Source organism: Phalacrocorax carbo, chromosome 10 (assembly GCF_963921805.1).
Source record: "Phalacrocorax carbo chromosome 10, bPhaCar2.1, whole genome shotgun sequence".
Lineage (NCBI taxonomy): Eukaryota > Metazoa > Chordata > Aves > Suliformes > Phalacrocoracidae > Phalacrocorax > Phalacrocorax carbo.
In genome coordinates, this window is record NC_087522.1 from 4418519 (window position 1) to 4439734 (window position 21216).

General features: G+C 42.8%; 1 protein-coding gene across 5 annotated transcripts in view; it reads left to right on the top strand.

The window, feature by feature from the left end:
* Positions 1 to 497: 497 nt before the first annotated feature.
* SMURF1 (SMAD specific E3 ubiquitin protein ligase 1) overlaps positions 498 to 21216 on the top strand; it is a 47482-nt gene continuing 26763 nt past the window's right edge. For 4 of the 5 annotated variants that reach the window (XR_010374596.1, XM_064461524.1, XM_064461526.1 and 1 more), the window contains exon 1: positions 499 to 739. Coding sequence is in view for 4 of the 5 variants with exons in the window: in XM_064461524.1 (XP_064317594.1) it covers positions 685 to 739 (55 nt within the window). In the remaining variant the exon portion in view is untranslated. Of the gene's footprint in view, positions 740 to 21216 lie in introns of all 5 variants that reach the window. The other variant, XM_064461525.1, reaches the window with a different exon arrangement.

Consider the following 21216-nt stretch of genomic DNA (forward strand, 5'->3'; position numbering starts at 1 on the left):
TGGGAGGGGGAGGGCTCGTTTGTGATGTTTTTTTGGCAGTTCATAAATTGAGGGTTGGATCATGGGGAGGATGGAGGGACAGGGTATGGTGGAGCTAGTGGGAAGCCAAAGTTAGCAGCTGTTAGCTTGCAAGGACTGGGGGACGTGGAGACATGGGGACCATTCAGGGCAGGTCTAAGGGGCTGAGCTGGTGGTCCCAGCTGCCCAGGGCCGCGGGTGTTGCTGGCAGACGCCAAATGCTTGATGTGTTCACACCTGTTTCCTTGTCACCTTCCACACCACAGCCGTGTCACCCCCACTCATCCTCTTTGCCACCCCCAGCGACCTCCCCGTCGCCAGGGGGCGCTGCCCCTCCCGCAAAACGCGTTTTCCCCCAGCGCATGCGTCCCACACACCCCTCCGACCTTCCCATCATGGCGGTGCGGTGCGGCCGCGACGCGATGCGCGCTGACGTCACCGCCCTCCGCCGTACGCGGGGCGGGGGCGGGGGCGTGGCTTAACGCCGTCTCCGCGGCCGGGCCGGGCCGGGCGAGCGCGGCGGTCTCCGGCGGCGGCGGCTGCTGAGGCGAGCGACGAAGGCCGGGGATTAACGGCATCGCACCGAGCGTGTGGGCCCGTATGGGGGGGTGGGTGTGTGCGTTGGGCCGCCGGTTGATTTCGGCGCTGTCGTCGTTTTAAGGCGCGATGTCGAATCCCGGTACCCGCCGGAACGGTTCCAGTATCAAGATCCGCCTCACAGGTAACGGGGCGGTGGCGACGCTCTCTCTGTGTCCCCCCACGCACACACACCTTCGGGCCCGGTTTTTCCCTTCCCTCAGGCCGCCAGGCCGGGGAGGGGTCGTCCGACCCCTCCCCGGCCTGGCGGCCTGAGGGGAGGGAAAAACCGGGCCCAAGGCGGGGGTTTTGCGGCGGTGTGAGGGGAGGCCGTGGGGCCGAGGCGGCGGCGACCGAGCTCCGAGCGTTACTTAACTTTTATCCGCCTTTTTTCAGTCCCGCTTCCACTTCCCTGGCCCGGTGGAGCCTCGCTTAATTCGTTTTTTCCTGCTCCCCCCTCCCCTCCCTCGGCTGCTTGGGCTGACACAAATCTGGGGGGGGGGAAGGCTTTTTTGGGGGAAAAAGGGGGTGTCCTTGTCTCCCCTTCTTCCAGCAGGCCAGGGCACCCTGCTCCTCTGTGGGGTCTCTTTTGCACCTTCCCCTTGGGGGAGTCGCTTTGGGCCCCCCCCCTTCAGCACCCTGCCCAGGTGTGGGGTGTCTTCTGCATCTTCCCCTATGGAGGGGGTCCTTGTGTCCCCCCTTTCCAGCAAGCCAGGACACCCTGCCCCTTCCTGGGGTCTCTCCTGCACCTTCCCCAGGAGGATTTCCAGGCCCCCCCCCTCCTGCAGACTGGCTTTCAGCAAAGCCTTTCATAATTTGCCTTGCTTTGCTGTAGTTAATAAACTGCCCCAGCCTCCCATGTACTGAGGGTAACTCAGTTGCTCGTGAGAAAACATGCATTTAGCTGCCTTTAGCTTTTTTTTTTAGTGGTTTTTTTTCCCCTCGTTTCTCACAACTTGCTCTCACTTGGCAAATCACAGTCAACTTTTGAAGTTCCTTCCCCGAGCGAGAGGTGACACCAACAGCTGTACGTGTTGTGCCACCTTACGAGAGGCCTCCTGTGAGGGTGCACGTATGGATAAGCCAACTTATGTTGCACCCTGAAAGATCTGGATTAAATCTTCTGGAAGCTGCTCCGGTCGATGCCGACACTGCTTCTTTAATGGGAAGAGATGCAGTTTCTGCTTCTTGAGACTCCTGTGTGAATTATTAATAAATAAGGCCCAGTCCGGTCTTTTAAAGGCAACAGGTGGATGCTTGGAGATCTCTTGGGCTGGAGGAGCCACGCTGCTGCTCCGAGTTGCTGGCATTGATCTATATAGAGCTGTTTCTGCGGGTGCACAAAACATTGTCAAATAATGAGAAAATGGTGCTAGTTAAACTTCAGTTACAGGTTAACTTGCTTCTGGCATGTAACGCAATCAATCAGAAGCAGCTCTTCAAAAAAAAATAATCCTGGTTTTCTTTTAATCCTTTTCTGATTCTGCACTGCTTGTGCTTTAGGAGACCAAAGTTTGTGAGGATAATATAAATCTGAAAATCCTTTTCTTGGACGTGAGAAAGCTGAAAATATTTTTAGTGTGTATGGGTGATGTTTGATCTGAAATTAGTTTTGTGGTGATGTATACTAAATGTCAACTCAGTCATTAATGTGGCTTATTTTTATGCAAGTCAGACAATAAAAATGTTGTGAATTAAGTAACTTACGCCATGGTCATAGCCCTTCTTCTGAGCTGGAGGATATAATTTGAATAACAGGCAGAAGCTGTTGGTTTTAATTTTAAAGGATGAATGCTGCATCAAAATGCTTTTTTACTTTTAGCATGCCCTAGTCTTTTCTCCTAGCTGAGAACATTTCCTGGAAGAGACTGAAGTTTCGGCTTATTGAGCAACTTGGTGGATTATTTTTTTTACTCTCTCTTTTTTTTTTTTAACTATGTTGAAGAAATCTCCTGCTTGCTCAAACACATCTTCTGTTTTTACAAGCATGCAGGCTGGGTGGTGTGACAAAAATTGCTGTATTTAATAAAAAATAAATTGCTTTGGGAGAGGTTTAGCTTTAGAATCATTAGGCAATGCTGTATTCTTGGCTTCGCTGGAGACTAGTGTGCTGACTTACCTGTTTCAAATAGCTGTAGCCAGCATGGCTTTTGTTTTCTCACCTGTTTTGCTACTGGGAGATTTGAGCAGATTTAAATCGAGACAGAGGACCTCTTCTGTTATGATTTACTACCTGCATTGTGTTTCCCGTGATTAGAAACCATTTATGTTTTGCACTACTGAAAATAGCTGTGTAAACACCACTTAGCCTGAAGGTGCCCGTGAGTGTTACCTTGTAAATGGGGAGTGAAGGGTGGAAGAGTCCTTCATGCTTAAACGTATCATTTTTTTCGTGTACATTGGAAAGGTGTTTTTATTAGCAGCATTATGTTATTTACGTGACTATATCGAAAAGTTCTGGATTGTCTGATGATTATCAGAAATGATCTGCCACCTTACACAGAATGGTGTCAGTCCTATCCCGACACAAACTGCAATGAAGTAAAATAGCAAATAACACATCCTGTTTAGAAATATTTAAAAAACTACCCCAACACCTGCAAGTAAGCTGGATGGCAGGTTAAAATGCCTTCGTGTCTCAGGGTTCTCAAACACGCTAGTCTATTGTTGTATCTCAGTTTCTCCAAAAGCCTGTTCCTCTTATTTCCCTTGGAGTTTTCACCCCTGCTGGTGATGTAGGAGCTAGAGAGATTCATGGCCTCGTCCCTTGCCGCTTGGAGCAGTTCTAGGCAAAGTAAGGTAAAGCTTCTTGTGAAGTCTGTGGTCTCTGTGTCTGTACTGTCATCAGGGTAGTGCAGCAGTGGTGGAATTACCAAAACGGAGATGGAAATCATGAACTGATACTGTGAGTGCGTGTGCTCTGAAATCTGCTTGGGCTCTTCTGGGTTGGGGAGGAACGCGATTCACGGGCCAGGGGACCTTTGCGGAGCACGTGTCCCTTTTTTACTGATGCGCTTCTCCGAAATCTTTGTTTGCTGCTGCAGTTGCTGCTCCCCGGGGAGGTTCTAAAGGGTTCATCATCTCCAAGGCTTACACGCGTCTCTCACGCTGTTATATCGCCCAGAAGTGCTCATGAAAACTGCAGTCTCATTGTGCTGGGTATCAGAAACGTTCCTGTTCCAGGTAGCTCGCAGGCGAAGGTTGCAGATGGAATTGGAAAGACTGTGAAGAAGTGGACTAAACATGTAGCTTTTCTACCAAAAAAAAGCTGTGTGTTGTGTTCTGGCTTCATTGGTACTGGCTTTTTCAGCAGGGTCTCAGCTGAGGTGTTAAAAGCTGGCTGGCTGCTGGTGCCATTGTGGAACTGAGAAAAGATTGGGAAGGAAAAGGCATTAGTTTAAACTTTATGGATCACTTCACAGATGGAGCAAGGAGGGGGCAGGATCTCCTGGGTAAGGTCAGATGGCCGTGTCGAGGACTGATGGCAAAATGAGTTTCTTTAAGAGAAAAGCCGGAGTGGGTATAACAGGAGAGTACAAATAATCATTTCCAAGCACCTCACTTAGCTGCAGTTCAGAGTACTCGGGAGTGTAAAAATGCATTCCTCCTCAGCAGACCTGGCCTGGGAAGGTACGGGGCTGCTGGCTGTTGTTGCGGTTTTGGAGGGAGGGCATAGGTGAGAGCCTCTAGTTGTGAGCAGGAGGGAAGTGCAGCATTGGAAGCATCGGGAAGGAGTGAGGAAGATGATGAGGAATCAGGCAGTTCCTGTGAGGTGAGGGGACGAGCCAGAGGGGATTTGCAGGGGACAAGTTTGGTTCCTGTAGGAAAAGTGGTGGTGCTTAGCAGTGGCAAAGAAAGGGAAAGAGGAAAGGGGCGATGCAGACAAGTATCCCAAAAACCACTTTCAGTTCACTGTAGACAGCACAGTTTAGGGAAGTCCCATCTATAAAACCTGACCAGTGAGTTGCTGGTAAATGGGTGGCTTTGGGTCTTTTTGCAGATACGCGATTGTAATTTAAGGAATACATAAAAGAATACAGCGACTTCAAGTAAAAAAATAAAATATTATGTTGCCTTAAGAGCAGCGTTCACATAGGGTTGTTATAAAGGCACAGGTTAAACTGTGACCCAAATGTCAGGATGTTTTGCTTCCCTTTCATGACTAATGTATTGATCAATGCAGTCAAGTTAACTGACTGATCAATAACAACACTAATGCTGGTGACCTGGACAGTTTTATGTCCACTGTTCGGAAACAATGAATATCTGCGTGGGGAAATCTGTAACAGACATTGTAAATACTTCATAGGCTGGCTGCAGTTTTATGTTCATACATTGGAAAGGCTCCGGGTTGCAGGCTGAGAGTGCTGGCGCAAGGAGGCAGGGACGGCTGGCCGGTCAGCCCAGCCTGCCTTGGCGTTTGGGATTTAACGTTGAGCCCGTTTCGTGCAATGGGGAACGCAGTGGCAAGCAGCAGTTTAGTAGCTCTGAATTTATTTTGCGTGGTAATCTGGGAATATGCAGAAATCTATGTCTCGTTATTTTCTTCTCGTAAGAATTTTCTCTGCTCCTTGTCTTCTGGGAGTGGGTTGCCTGGTTGTGGTTGGAGCGCTGGGCTGGAACTCGACGCTGAGCTTCGCCGCAGATTTCCTGTGCGATGCTGAGCGAGGCGCTTAATCTCTCTGCCTCTCTTCCCCGTTTGTGTTATGAACTAGTAGCGTTTTTGTGAAGGTAAATTCGTGGCTGTTGAGAGGCCCTTGGAGATGGAGATGGCAAAGAGGCTTGGGACATGTAACCAGGGGACTTTAAGGAAGAAAAAAATTAAATAATCTTGCTTTCATGGGAGAAGTAGAGAGAGCAGCCTTTGCAGCCGGCCAGCTGGCATCTTGGGCTGCTGCAGCACGAATCCAAAGAGCAGCATTTTCCTCCGGGCAGGCTATGGGTAGTGAGTCTCCCTTTTTTTTTTTCCTCCCAGTAAGTCAAAGCTGTGCCAGCACCATTGTCCTGGTGGAAGTAAATTAAATCTCCAAAAGGAGTTTGTTTGAATATCCCCCTCAGGAAGGGAAAGTAGAAACAATAACTACTTTATTCCTAACTTAAAACTTTATTTTCTCAAATTGAATGTCTTCATATAAAGAAATGCAATTTGGGATGTGGTTGTGCAGTTACTTAATGATTTCTTTTTTATTCCATACGACCCACCACTCTAAGAACAGTTTTCTCATTCGTTTCCTTAAACAGCTTTATCACGTGTCTAGAATTTTGTAGCATCATACTTTCTTTTTGCATTGCAAAATGAAGCATTGATTTTGGGGTAATATAAGCAGCGTCTCCAATTTCACAGTGAGGAAGTTGATTTTACACCACGATGTTACGTGTGTCAGGTAGCTCACCTCTTACTGACAGCAGCTCAGAAACTGCCAAAACTGCTGCTATAAATAAAGATGAACAAGCCCCCTCGGTTGTTTCTGTTGCTGGCTGGAGGTGTGCTCGGTGGGTCACAGAAGGAAGTAGTACTGTATGGAAATGCTGTCTGTCCATCCATATGTGTTTTGGAGGCTTACTTGGATTGCTGCCCAACTTGAAGCGAGTCCACTTGACACGCTTAACGTTGGATTAATCTGGCTAGATTACTTGCTATTTACGGTTCCAGAGTTAACTACTCGCTCAGCAGCCGTGTTTGTTTGGGCCACGTTGGTTGAGGTAGCTCGATAGGGCAGAGTGGTTTGGAAGAGATGCGGTTGAATCGTCCAGCGTAGTATACTTGCGAGGTCTGGGTATGTACACAGCAGAGCAACTCACTCCAGAACTGAGTGAAGAGGATATTAAAAGAAAAAAGGCTAACGAGACAGTTGCACCTGCTGTCCTTTTCCTTAAATTAGGAATTGAGTCTGTTTTGTTATGTTTTTCCATTGTGATTCCTGTTGAAATGATAAAAAATATTACTGTGAAAAGGACCAAATGCTAGAATATCATTGAAAGAAAGCTTTTACCTGTATTAGTGCTTTGATATTTTTCACTAAAGTGATGCTGAATTATTCTCCCAGAGCGAACCAAGCTTGTACTACCCAGTTACTGAAAATGGTTTGTTCTTTCCTACACCAGCAGTTGTGGTGGGGAAGGGAGTCGGCGAGATCTTCAGTCTCGACATACCTGTTGACAACCATTGTGTCGTTTCTCCTGTTGTGGGTCTGTTTAGGTTTTAGGGTATGTCCATGTCGAGGTCTTGCATATAGTCCTTGACGCTCTTGCCAGCACCGGGATGCCTCCTCGGTTGACGATGAGGACAGCACCACAGTTGATCGACTTCCAGTGTTTTTACCTTGATATCATCTCACCTTTAGCATGTGTATCGGAAAGCCTGAAGTTAAGCATGCAGGTAGTCGCCATCGAGCACTCGTGTTACGGCTGGTAGTGAGGAAGCTGCACTGCCCTCAGATTGTGATGTTTCAGGTGCTTACAAATGAATTCCTGAAGATACTGCTGCAGTAACTCAAGATGTTATCTCCTTGCTAGTCTGCTGACCCCGTTGCCAAAAATTTATCACCCGCTGCAAGAAAATTGGTGGAGAAAACCTGTGCTCATACTTCAGCTGCTTCAGCACAGATTCAGCTTCTCCATGGAAGTCTTGCTCAAGAATTTAAACTAAGATGCTGGTCTTTGAAAAGCTGAGGTGTGTGCGTACATTGCCTTCTGTTAGGAGGAGCTGACTTTGGGAGGGAAAACCAGAAAAGAGAGAGAGTAGTGATTTCTTAAACCAAGCAGTGAGCTTTGCTAGACCTTGTTTATTAGTATATATCACTTTATAAAAGATTTATTTAAGTATTAATGTAACATAAGAATAAACCTGCACATATGTTTGCTCAGGAAAAGTCAGTAGATCTTACCAGGTTAAGACACTACTATAAACTTTGCTTCCCATCTCTTTGAAGGGAAATGCAGTAATTTCAGAGAGGAGATCCTTGGGGAGATTTTTCTTTGTTTTCCATCTCTATCTTTCTTTGTGAAAGTCGTAAAATACAACAGAAGGGCAGAGCAAAAATGTTGCAAGTTTTTCTTTCAAGTATTCTCTTATAGACTGGCAAGTGCTTTGGGAATATTGGGGGGTATAGGAGCTGGAGGATAGATTTGACGATACTCTAGTTGAATTGGCAGAATAAGCATGCATGCTGTTTTAGAAAGAATCTCTCCACAGGGCTGTAATAGCTTGATGCCTTCCTCTTCAGTAAGTCATTTTTGTCAAGTTAAAGGCCAAAATTCAAACTGGCTTGTTGTCAAGGACACTAAGCACAGCAGGCAAAAATCCCCAAGGCTACCCAATTCACAGCATAGATGGATAAAGCTGGCAGAGCACGGTTTACTTTTCCTCCCCTCCCCCACGAAAAATCCTCTTGCCTGGGTTTGTTTTTGTTTGGTTTTTTTTTTGAGGATATGGACACTACTACGCATACTAATACAATTTAACAGAAAGCATTTAAATGGAAGGTTTGTTCATCTGTTTTTGGGGAAAACAATCCGTTATTGTTAGGGAGTAATGCTAAAATAATGCACAATCCCCCCAGTGACTGCGTGGTGCTGCAGGCTGCTCCGCTGTTCCAGCTGTGCTCACCTCCGCCACAGCTGGAGGGAGTTGTCATTGGCAGAGGACCGGCTCCAGCATCTGAAGCACAGGCCCTTTATGTTGGCTGTTGTGTGATGAAGCAGTTCAGATGGGTTAAGTTTATAATCCTAAACTGTGCTGTTATGACCATAAGAAATGATGGAAAATCCAGTGGAATTAGGTGTATGTAATAGCTTTCTATTTTGCTATTTTGTTCCCGATTCTCTCGTAAGAATATGCAGCAGCCCATTTAGGAATAAAGGGCAATGCTAAACCACACTATTAACTTCAAGTATTATTGACCACTAGAATACTCCAGGAATATTATGTGTCCCTGAATGTCCTCGCTAATGTGCAGTTTTAGCCACGGTTGGTTTTTTCGATGGTTGTTTCTTTCCCAATTGATTATGAAGAAGCCCTGCTGAAGAAAATAAAATTTGTTTCTCTCTTTCTTAGATAACCTGGTAGTATCTTTTTCTTGCAGTAGTTTTTGCTTTTACTGGTAACCCGTAGTATGTAAAGAAATATTTTTTGATAGGTTGGAATCTTTTTTTCCCCTCAAGTTGATGAGGTCTTTCTCGGTACACTTTATTTGGAGTAAAATGGCATTTTTGTATGAGTGAATCAAGAGGAATAGTGTATTCTTTGACCTTGTCATATGTTTGCATTTTTGTCTTCCATAAAAAATCTAACCATTTCCTTTAATGGTTAACCAGAATAAAATGCATACGTTCATATCAATTTAAAGTTTCCATCTCTCGTTTACTTCACAAAGCGGCAATTCGCATGTGTTAGAATCTATTCTTCTATTAATCTCCCTAGTTTCCAGGACACTGTATTAAAAGCTCTCTTCTGTATTTTTCTCCATAAAATAAAGGTTAAAACCCATTGAAGATAGTTACCTCTCTGTTTACTTTGCATTCAGACCAATGTTAGCAGATGCCTTGAACTCTCTTGTCATCATGTTGACTTTTCTTCCTCACACCCCGCCTGTGGTCTGTGTTGCATCCCCAAAGTAAACTGGACATTACAGCAGAAAATTCAGTCCCTGTGGTCAGTGTTTTTACATCTTCCAGTACACAGGGTGTATGACCCGAAAAGTTTCTTGAAAAGGAGACATCTTTTGAAATGCGTGTGCTCCGTTTCACTAAAGGGAAAAAAATAAGCCCAGACTGCATATGAAAATGAACGGAGTGTATGGATTGTGCTGTTGCTTTAATATCTTTTTGGGTTTTTTGACTACACAAGTGCAGAATTTAGAAAAGCATGGAATTTCAATTTGATTCAGACTTGCAGTGATTGATATACTTCCAGAGGAAGCCGCCTTTATCCTTGCAGTTGGCGTGGTGTGGTTTTTTTTTTTCACCTGTGCAGACATTTTTATAAGCACGGGGGAACTTCATTTTAAAGTCAGAATTCAAATGCAGAGGTGTCATGTCCTACAAGGGAAAGGAGTGGATACCTCATTGTTGAAAAAGGCTGCTTTAGTGTCAATGGGGAGAGAATCCATTAGATTTGGTAAACTTTGGGTTTGGAATCGAGTAGGTGAATGTAAGCGAAAGCTCTGATGTCAGCTTTTGGAGGAATAATTGGGTGAATTTTCTGGGTTCTTGAAATGATAGTTACTTCAGTTTTATGTAGTAGTAGAAATTCCAAGCAGTATCTCTTCTACCTCTTCCTTAAACATCTGCAGACAAGCGAAGTACTACAATGGGCATGTTCGTATTTCCTGTGTCTGTAAATACCTACTAAACAACAGAGCAGAGAGAACAGAAGTGGCTTAGTGGGGAAAAAAGAAAAGCCTGAAGTGTTGGGGCTTTTGGAATTTGCTTCCAGCTATTTCTTATGTGAATAGTTTTTATGCTGTGATCTGCTGATGCGTTTAACCCACTCCTAAAATTGTTTTTAACCAGAGTGAAAATACTTCTGTTGGGGTTCTCCCTTCGCAGATGAGTGCTGAAGTACAGGTGAGAGAAGGTTAAAAGGCGTAAGTGAAGTTGGGGAGTGAGTAGATGCCAGCGAGTGGCACAACTGTTTGAATCACGGCGTGGTCCATCAGTCCATGAATGCACAGGAGCCGGAGAAAGTGTTTGAATTGTGAACTTGCTCTTTAATGGCTTCATTCAACTTGGTACCCGTGTGATGTAACCAAGTCGCGTGATGTAACCAAGTCAAACTCCGGTTTAAACCTCTGCCCCTACACCTTTTCCCAGAGATCCCATAATTCATTAAATAATCTTACATTAAATTTGCTACTGCAAAAGCACAGGCTGTAGGAATAAATGTCTGGCTCTTTGTAAGACTGACTTCTGCACATTGTGCAATAACTAAAATATAGTATGCTTCGTGTACACCTAATATGCCATAATAGAAGCACCCATGTCTCTTATTCCTTCTTTCCAAGCTTTTTAGGGAATTGAACGTTAATAGACTTTTTTCAAGACGTATTAATTAGATGTGTCTGTTACAGCACGACAAACCAGCACAGATTCGAGAGTCAGTCGGCCAGACTGCCACCAGCGTGCAACCTCTAAATCTGCTTAGGGTAATGTAATCAGTTCCAATAATTGCGCTGTCGCCAGCTCTTATTAGTAGTGCTTTTACCTGGTCTAGAAGGAGACTTTGACAAACAAAAGAAACATGTAAATGGGTGCTTTTCTGTGTTGTGTTCTTTAGCTTAAAATTAAATACCTTCTTAGAGTTAGAAAGGTCCGTCTGGTAACAGGATAAATAATACTTCAGTATAATGCAACAGCTTGGCTTGGACTTGCAGTCACAACTGGTTTTTTTTGTTGTTGTTGTTGTTCAATCACAGAAGTAATTTGACTTGTCTACAAATAATGTTTTGATAAACTTCAATAGAAATTAGCAAACCAGCTATCAAATGGGTTTTATAAAAAGTTGCTTGGGAAAATGGGTTGTAAGTAGTCTGCAATTCAAGGAATTTCCTTTGCAGGATGCTTATCAAGTCTGCATACGCTACTTCCAAATTGAACTAGAGCGTAGATGAGAACTATTTTTGATAGTACGGGGGGAAAAAAAAGCCCAGTTGAAAAGGAGTGCCAGGGGTTTTGTATCATTGTCGTAGGATGTAAATCCTACAAGTGTGCAGAGAGAAAACACACTTGAAATATCAGAAGGAATCAGATTAATATCTCGTGGTTGAGATGATGCTGGCAGTGTAAATGTGATTGAAATAGTCATTGTAGGAGCGGTGAGTAAATACACTACAAGTCTTTGGACAAACTGACATCTCTTTGATAGTCTGTACACCAAGTAAAGACAGAATGTCCTGCTTGTCTCTGTGATGTTTCTTCACTAGGGTGGCTGTATGAGGTGGAGCAGCTGCCGGTTTTAAGGACTGTCATGCTTCCAGATGCCGATGTAGAGCTCCCTTTTTATGATAGCAGCAACCGAAGACTTGTGCAGGAGGTCCCGGTTGTGGCTGCCAGTCTCTTCAGGGGTGGTGGAATTAAGATGTTGAAAGACCAAGGGGAATAGGATCCGGCAAATATTCTTGTGTGGATTTCTTCTAGATTGGAAAGCTGATATTAATCAGTTTTCTAGGCTTTTGTTGGTTTCACGAACCAGCAGTGTGGCACATGGAAGCTGTCTACGGGTTTTGAGACACGGTGCTGCCTTAGTTCACCATCAGGCTGATGGATAAACTTATAGGACAAGCTTGATCTTCTTTCCAGACTAGAAACTACCAGGCTGAAAATGGGATCACACCTGTCATTCTTCTCTAAATAATTTTTGGCTCTTCATCTGATTTCAGTCAAATTTGCTAAGGAGAGAGCTGTTACGCATACTGGGTCCCCAAGACTCATGGGGATGGGTAGTTTGGTAGAATGAATCCCACTCCCTTGGCCTGCCGGTGCTGCTGGGGGGGCGAGGATCGGTTCCCGGTCCCAGCCATGCAGACAGGTGTTGTTGAAGGGTCAACCTGGGAGAGTGGGAGAGGAGCTCTGAGGTAGGAAAGGGAGAAAAATGTGTGTATTAAGTCCACTGCACACCTGCGGGCAAATCAGGCTTCACGAATTAAACTCCTGATTGCACAACTGGACTGAGAGTTGTTTGGTTTTGGGGGTTTTTTCCCCTTAGAACTTAACAACATCCTGAGGGAAACATCCAGATGACTTTATCAAGCACCTGTAACAACACTCCCTATATGTTGGTTTTGACATAGGGGTTTTGTTTTGCTTTTTTAAGCCAGATGAAATTTTGTGTTAATTTCTTAGACAAAGATTCATCTGCATCCTGTGAGCATGTTGCTCACAGCATCAGCCAATGCATCAACCTCCTGCTGGTGTTTTTTAATTAAAAGAACAGCGCTATCACTTCAAATTAGTGCCACATAGCTTATTTTAGTAAGGAGTGAAATGGTGTAAAGGTTTTTTTCCTATGAAAATTGTTTATTAAATTTTGCTCTCTCTTGGTTCTATCTAGTAGTTTGTGATTCAGTGCTTGGACAATATCAGATTCCTAGGTGTGTGAGTCCTGTTAGTGACATGTATGCAAATAAAAGGTTGCTTTTAATATCTCAACTACTAGACAAATAGGAATCACCTTCTTAAACAGAAAGAAACAAACACGGTATTATTTTATGGTTCCCACAAAGCACATTTTAGCTTGTTTTCAAGTGCATTCCCTGTGTTGAGATGGTAGTGAAGAAATAGGTATTTGTGAAGAGATGTTTTTAATCCTGTTCAGTGAAATTTTTAGGCCTCTAAATTACTGTGAGAGCTAGACCGAGTGAGAATTTTCCTCGTACAGCGTTTCATTTTATCTGGAATATTAGCACTGTTAACCATCCATGCGAAATGTAATGTATTGAATCTATTTAATCAATTTAAAATGGAAAGCAAACATCTTAGGCTTTGACTGAACCAGCTGTCCTCATGTATTGGGTTTTTTTAAATATTAAGTTTTGGGCTTTGGATGTGTTAATGTTGTAGTTTGATAAAGGACTTCTTGTTTAGCAGAACTTTCTTCGTATTTTTTGTTGCAGGATCCTGCAGCCGAGTGGTGTCACTTGCATAAAATTCTATGTCTGAATATGAAACGCATACGTTAAGGTCATATAGGAAGAGGCATGGTATCTTTTAATTCGAGCTCTGGTTTGTTTATATAATACCTTTGATCGAGGTATCTCAAAGCAGTAGTGGCATTATAATTTATTGATGTAATGGACACTGACATTTTGTACAAGGAAAATAGGAAACAGTTGCTGTTGCAGGCAAAGTGATGAATGTATAATGCTGAGAAAATTGTCACCAAACATCCTGGTCAGAATAATGCACTAAAATATTTTCATCAAGGTCCCATCCTTTGTGACCGGATTCACCTGGGATTAGAAAGGGGCCTTCCTTTATTGAGTAGCTTGCAAATTGTTCTTAAAAAAAATTGCCCCGGTGGGGCGGGCCACTTATGTTGCTGTTAAGCCACTGTTGAGAAACTGACTTTGCAAGGGTTTATTTTTTTTTAATTTAAAGAAAAAAATATTTGCTAGAATGCTACATGCACGCTGTATGTTATCTGGTTTTGTTCTAAACTCTATTTTTATTTTGCGCTCTCGAATCCAGACTGTAACTAAAAGATTCCTGGCATCTTTTGGCTGGCGACTTAGTCAAGGGCACATTTCATCCTGCTTTCAGGAAGATGGTTCCAGCCTTTCTTGAAGCTGCTCCAAAGGAAATTTCCTTCCTTAGCGGATACAGTGACAGCGAGGGAAGTCACTGCTTATCGTCCAGAGGCTTAGTGACGTCCTCTTGCTGTTGTCGTGTGCTAGCATGCTTAATCTGGAAACAAATGGAAATACTTAACATAGCTAGATGGTACAAGATCAGGGTTGGAATCACTCTGTATCCATGATGTTAGTTCTGCTTGAGCTCACCCAGCTCACGAGTTGGTTGTTAGCAGAATGGTATGGATAAATGTTCTATGGGCAAGAAGAGAGGGACTGTGTCAGTGTCCGTAGGCGATAGACCCCTCTCCCAACTAAATCGAAGGGTATTTGCCATCACGGATTGGTTTTTCTTGCCCAACCATAGATTGCCTCTAACCAGTCTGTTTGTTTTGTTCTTCATCCCTGGTGACTGTCAGTAGCGCTGGGCTGAATAAACAGAGACTATTGATTGAAGTCATTAACTTGGCAGTTTAAATAGATGCTGTCCTATATAATTAGAACAAGGGAGTAACACATAGGCTGATACGGCTTTATTCTGAATAAAAGCCGCCTTTTCATGAAATCTTGTTTGGTGCTATTCAGCTCTCGGTTTTGTGCCTCCCGTAGGTCACACAAGAATTAGACGTTTTGTTTAAAATACCTAAAGTGAAGAGGATGGCTTTGCTTGTGTAAGAGAGTGATGACACTGATATAATGGGGATCTGCTGAACTTTGATACTAACTAGAAATTGTGTGTGGAAGAAAGGGGTGCTACCGTGAGGTTGTTGGTTAACTACATCCAGCTAGAGCATGTCCTGGGGAAGAACACTGCTCCATATTGCCTCCGTCTCCAAGCGAGCAGCATTGCTTCCAGCTCTGAAGCAGTAGCCGGGTTGGATTGTCCATCTCACTGCTGCTCAGCTGAGAGAAACACGCCTGTTAGATTTGGATGTTTATACTCAAACACAATGGGTGATTAATTATTTCTGAAGGAAGATGTTTCCTTTTAATGGCTGCCGTCGTGCGATTTGCCTGTCAGCCTTCTAAATCATTTTAACATTTTAGATAGAGCACGGCCGTAAGACACATGGAGTGTTTTGCTCTGTGTGTGCTGGACTCGTTGAAGATCCGTTACAGACGACTGGCGGTGTAGTGTGAACACACTGGCGATGAGCAGCGATAATCTCATTAATATATGTGCAGCGTGCGCCTGCAGACGACCCGGTGCTCCTGAGTCACGCCGCTGCGAGCCCCTAGAGAGCATGCGAATTCAGCAGGAGGATGCACGCGTATTGACCCACATTTCCTCGGGCAGAGCAGCAGTCACGTGCATCTCATTGCTTGGAAATCAGATGAGAACTGATGTAACTTGGTTCATCCAGCATTTGCATGACCCGAGACAAAGTGCTTTTAGGGATTTACCGCTTGTGTGACTAATGCGTGATTAGGTAGACTGTAGAGTGCGTGTACGTGCTTCTTGTAGACAAGATTTACCATATAACAATGGCAGCATCAAAAAAGTCTCTTATGCATCATTCTCTTATTGCAGCTTTTAAATAGGACCGGTTATTAAATCAGGTTTTTTTTTTTTCCCTCTACGTAAAAGCTTTCATACTAATTCCTCGGAAAGGTTGTTAAAAAGGGATGTTTTTCCTGCAACAGATGACAAACATCCTATAGAAGAAAATAGTAACTCTGTACTGGGATTAACAGAACAAAAGTAGGTGAATGAATGATAAAAATTTAGCTTCCAAAAGCTATTAATATCTCTGTAGTTGCAGTCTTTTTTTGGAAAAAGCCTCGTTTCTGTCCTGTTCTCCTTTCCCCTCTACTTCCTTATTCCTGCACATACACAAGCACCCCACCACCTTCCCCATTAAGGGGTGCCACTGCTGTCACCTCCTGCTCCCCGCGCACCCCCCGCGAGTTCGGCCGCGCTGGCGCGGGGCCCAGGCTAATAACCCGAGAGGAGCTTATTGACTGGCAGGCGTCCAGTGCCGCTGCTCACCTCTTAGCATCGGTGCCCCTCGCAAATGCAGTCGTGCCTGTGCTGCTTCCTGGGCTTTTTCGTTTGTAACAAGGAGGGTTTAAGCTGAGCTCTATGAACAGATTTTTAAAAAACTGCATAAAGAAGGCAGAGAGCGGTTTGTAACATCTTGGGCAGATGTTGAAAGAGATTATAGCAGGCTGAATAATCACAAAACAAACTACTGAAGGTTTTAGAGTTGAAAACTTCCAGGAATTAAAAACAATATTCTAAAGCAGCTGATATACTTTATTCAAAATCAGAAGTGATGCCAAGAATTTAGTTTGTGCAAACAGTTTTTCTTTCCTCTTCCTGAATTTGAACTTTACACCTTCATTTTAGCTTTTGTATTGGAAATTCCTAAAGTAATTTCTCCCTTTTTGTAACTAAGCACTTAATCAGTCTGAATTATTTTTTAAATTTTACCCAGACAGCCAAGGTGTCGTTTTTCCCATTTTTTCGCATGTGCCTCTTGAATTGTCTGGAGCCTGATGGATATAATTTGAATAATATTGAAGACACAACTAGGCATGTGGCTGTATTTTGCCCAACGTCAGTACACAGAGGTGCTGTAACAGCCTCGTGGTTAGTGTTCCTGCAGAGCACCGGTCTGACGGCGGCGGCTGCAGGGGACGGTGGGGTGGCTGTGCCCATACCAACAACCGAGCTCTGCTCAGCCCAGCTGAACGCACGTGGAAAAAATACTGGATAGTGCTTTCTGTGAAACTCTGCTCTGTTCTTAACATACGGTGTCAGCTCTGTGTGACAAGTAAAACTGCTCACTTCCCTTCAGTACAGATTTGCTACAGGAAGGTATCCAGGTGGTATTTTGAACTCCTCTGGCTTTTTTGCAGTAATAGCTTTACTCGACTGAGTATTTTTAAAATAAATGCAGTCTTCCCACTCCAGTAATCTGTACTGTCTGCTCTGTATTGACAGCAGCTGAAACCCAGGAAAAGAACGGAGGTTAAAACTGGTCACTAAACATCACATGTACGAGAGCTGGTAACAAGGTAATGATCAAGAAGAGAAGCCAGTAGAATGTTTTAATTCCGTCTAGCTTGGGCAAATCCTACGCTTTTCCCCATGAGACACTAAAAGCGTTTATACCTCAGTACTAACATCCAAGTTAGGATCAAAACTTCGTTTATTGTGGGCTATTAGGCTATGCCACTTCTTTCCAGCACTAGCTCCATCTTGATGATCCATATGTTTGTTATCCTCAGGTTGATAACGGCAGCCCAGGGAGCTATGGGAAGAAAGAAGTACTTCTGAATGAATTCCAGCTGGTTCAATTTTTGGCTGTCCATTCGCTAAGTAGCCTAGAACAAAATGAACTCATTGCTGTAGGCTTTTGTACGCTGTTAACTCTTCACTGAATATTGACTTTCACCGCCCTGATTTTTAAATCTGAGCTTGCTCTCAGTCTGTTCAGAAAGCACTGCTCCATCTCATCTGTTTGTTATCATGCTTACCGCAAAATGAACAACAGATTTGCAAATAAGGAAGGCAAAAGCTGTAAGAGCATGAAAAAGTTCCTTTGGCAGTGAGGCCTACGGCTTTGAAAAGCTTTGTATGACAAGACTTGAGGCTTTTTATGTTTCTATCCAAACATGCCAAAAAGCACTCGGCATCCCTCAGTTAAAATACGAGCATGGAAAACAGCTAGACGCACTAGAAATTAGGGAAAGTTTGTAAGTCGTTTGTAAACCCGAGGTATGTGGTTTTAGGGCAATGATATGATAGTGATGCCTTGCTTGAAAGAAAGAATGCTTTTCATTTACTTGCAAAAAAATTTGGGGTGTTGACGGTGCCTCTTGAGAAGTCATCCGGTACCTGTTGGAATTTGCTCTGGTAGCAGTTACTGAAGTTGTTGGCAGTGCTAGAAGAGGGGCTTGGTAAGTGCTGTTCTTTGCAGGAGCTCTCTGGCAACTGCTTGTTAAAAGATTGTCTAGTTATTAAAGAAATGCAAAATGAGTCTGAGTTTTACTCAGCTTAAGCCCGGTGTGCCGTTTTTACTGAGGTTTGTTCTTTTCAAGTACCTAATATTCTATTCTTTTTGTGTGGAATTTCTGTATTGGAGATTCTTTACTCAAATGGTTCAGAATGAACAGAGAAATGTAGATTCTTGAATATTGTGACCATGGTGGTCATCAATGTTCTATACATTTAACAGCAACCTCTAAAAATTGTTCTGGCAAAATTTGTTGCTTCTTATTCTCAATGTTTTTGAATTTTTTTCAGGTTTTTTGTTTATTTGCTTTTTGGTTGTTTTGGTTTTTATTGTTTGGTTGGGTTTTTTTAATCTTGCTGGGGGTTAATTTCAACATCAGCAGCCTCCTAGGTCACCTAAGCAATTCTCTTGCCAGCTTCCTGGTCTTGGTTCACCGTGCAGCTTTGCTTTAACACTAAGTTGAGCAGCCCTGCTTTGACCAGAGCCAAACCTGTATATTTAGCTTTAAGGCAATGTTCCATGTGAATTGTTTAACTAAAGCTCTCCTACTGATATTTTTAAGCCCTCATGGGATGAACTAATAGTTTACATAGTTTACAACTTACACATAACTTAACGCCATTCATTTTTTAAATAACAATGTTCTTGCTTTTAAGCAATCTACTTAGCACTTGATGAAAACCAGACATTAATTTTGCACTGTTTATTAAAATACCCCCATTGGAAACCTTTTGTTCCTATAAAGTTGATTTTGTACCTTATTTAATTGCAGTAAGATATCAAAGAAGCCAAATACTGGTTCTGTCTGGAAAAACAAATCGCAGTTCTTAAATGGAGATTGAGAATGTGTTAAATGGCATTCGTTTTTCCTCCTTTACAATAGTGTTTAACATTCAAATTGCTTTGCTGAAATATTGACATTATCTGTACGTGAAGGGCTGTAAATACCAGCCACTCTTTGGAGACGCAAAACATATGTTTAGGTTTTAAACTGAAAAATCTGCTTCATTTTAGCTTGGAAGTTTTAGACCTTTTACTGTTTGACAGAAATTCAGTGTTTCTATTGAAATGTTACTTGGCTGTATCTAGTCAAACTTTGCCAAGATTCTCAATGCTGAGGTTCCTGCTTTCACAGGTTTTACGTGTTTTGCAGTGGAAGGTCGGACTCTTCTGCTTTCTGCAAAACAGGCAGATATTTTGAGGCAAGATAATAGGTTAATGTTCATATGTATATGAAGAGAGCTGGAGATAATATTGGAGTAGAAAGTGCAAAAGTTGTGTGTTTAACTATAATTTCAAACCTGTTTTGCTCCTTGGATAGGACCCCAAGGCTGGATCTGTTTTAATTGGTATGATTGCTTGGGCTTTCTACTAATTCTAGGTCTATGGTAAGCATCCACAAATGTGTTGCTTCTGGTTTTGGTCTCTTGTCCCGTACTTTTTCCTCCTTTATAAAGCAGCAGAGACCAGTTGTGCAGGTTTTCTTCCCCAACTTAGGAAATTAATATCTTGTAAAAGCTCAAAGTCCATTAATTGGATAGTGTTTGGGGGTGGCGGGGGTGGGGGAAGCTGCTGTCAATATAGAAATGTACTTGTAACTCAAGTCTCACAAAATGGTTATAAAACATACAGTTGTAGTAGCGGTATGGGTAGCCCCACAGAGAATATCCAGGAAGAATTACAGGTTGGAAGGGACCTCAGGGATCATCTAGTCCAAGAAGGGGAATCTAAATTTCTGTGTTTTATAGTGAACATAAAAGGCTTTTCCAATAAATATTATGTGCTGAATTAGTAAGCAAATTATCAGCTGCACGGGAGAGTCCTTATAAGCTTCTTTTTGGTAATGAAAATAGTGTTTAACGCTTTATACATTTAACTTACGAAAGTGGAGATCAGAGGCATGGTAAATTAAACACACCTACATTAAATGCTGACTGAGCAGTAGGCTCTGCTGCAGAGGGGCTCTCATTCCCTGTTAGAGGAGTGTCAACTATTTAATATGTAGTTTTTGCCTAGGTGATGTCTCGAGCATTTGAGGGAATTTTTTCTAATTTTGTTTAGTAATTTGGTGTTGTTCATCTAGCATTTTCCAGAGAAACAAATTTATATGTCTCAAGGTTTGGACAGGATTTCTAGAAAGGGCTTTTTGTTTACTGGGAGTGTGGGAGTAGGGCTAGGTTTGAGCTTGATCCCCAGCACTGCCTGGGACCTCTTGTGAGCAGTGTTCTCTACAGTATATGGTCCTGTTAGGTATTGACGTTTGTAGAGATTTGAAAAAGGTGCTTTGAAAACTCCAAGCGTTAAAAGTGCAAAATATTTTTGGCAATCTTAGTAAAATTTAGTTTGGAATCTGAGTTATGAGTGCATGTGGGTGGAGGAACATGTTTTTCATGCTTTAGGAATTTTTTTCCAGATGCTTTCTCAGTGCTTGGGTAACTATAAAAGCTAAGTATTGAGACTTCAGCATGGATTAATTCCTTGGTTTTAATGTAATTTTAAAAAATTGAGCCACATAGTTTTGTGGCGTGTTTTTAACTTTATTATAGCGATGATGTCGCACAGCGCACGTTGGTGTCTGTTTCAAAATGTGAGCACAAGTATGTGCAAGCTGTGCAGATAAGCTTATCTTGATAGACACTACTTGCTTGAAAATATGAATTATTCAATGCAAGCGTGTGTGGTTGGAGATACAAGAGGTGTAAGGGAAGAAATCCAGAATTTTGTTGATCCCAGCAAATACAACTTGCACAATGGAGTGGAGTAAATGTAAAATGCCATTTGGTATTTCCAGAAGGAATTTTGCCATTGAAATTGTTTTGTTTAGCTGTCAGCTAAGAGACTGCATTTGCACCGAGAACAGGATATTATTCTGTGCGCCTTTAACAGAAATTGAGTTCTTTCTAGATATTTCTGTCTTACTAGCATATACAGAAGCTGGCACTGTAGCTGACGCCTGAGTGTATACTTTGTTTTCAGAGTTAGGAGACCATTTGTGGGCACTTTAACAAAGGAAAAACTTGACTGAATTTGGGAAATCTCTCTATACAAAGTGTTATTCCACTTAGTTGTGGTTCTGTCAGATGTGGTGGGGGGGTGGAGGACTGAGTTTTAAAAACCATACAGTGGATATAAATGACTTGATGTTCTGTTAACGTTTTCTCTGGTAAACTGTAATTGATAGGGTGTTTTTTTGAGAATGTCTGTAAAATGGAGATAGTAATAACTGACTTAACTCTTGAATTCCAGTTCTCTAAGAAAGTGGTTGTGTTTTGAATGTATTGGGAGACAGTCTGCAAAGAAAAGGTATGAGGATGTGAGGGAAGACGGTGCTTCAAAGGCATCTTCTTGATGACAGAGGAAGCTTCACCAGTTAC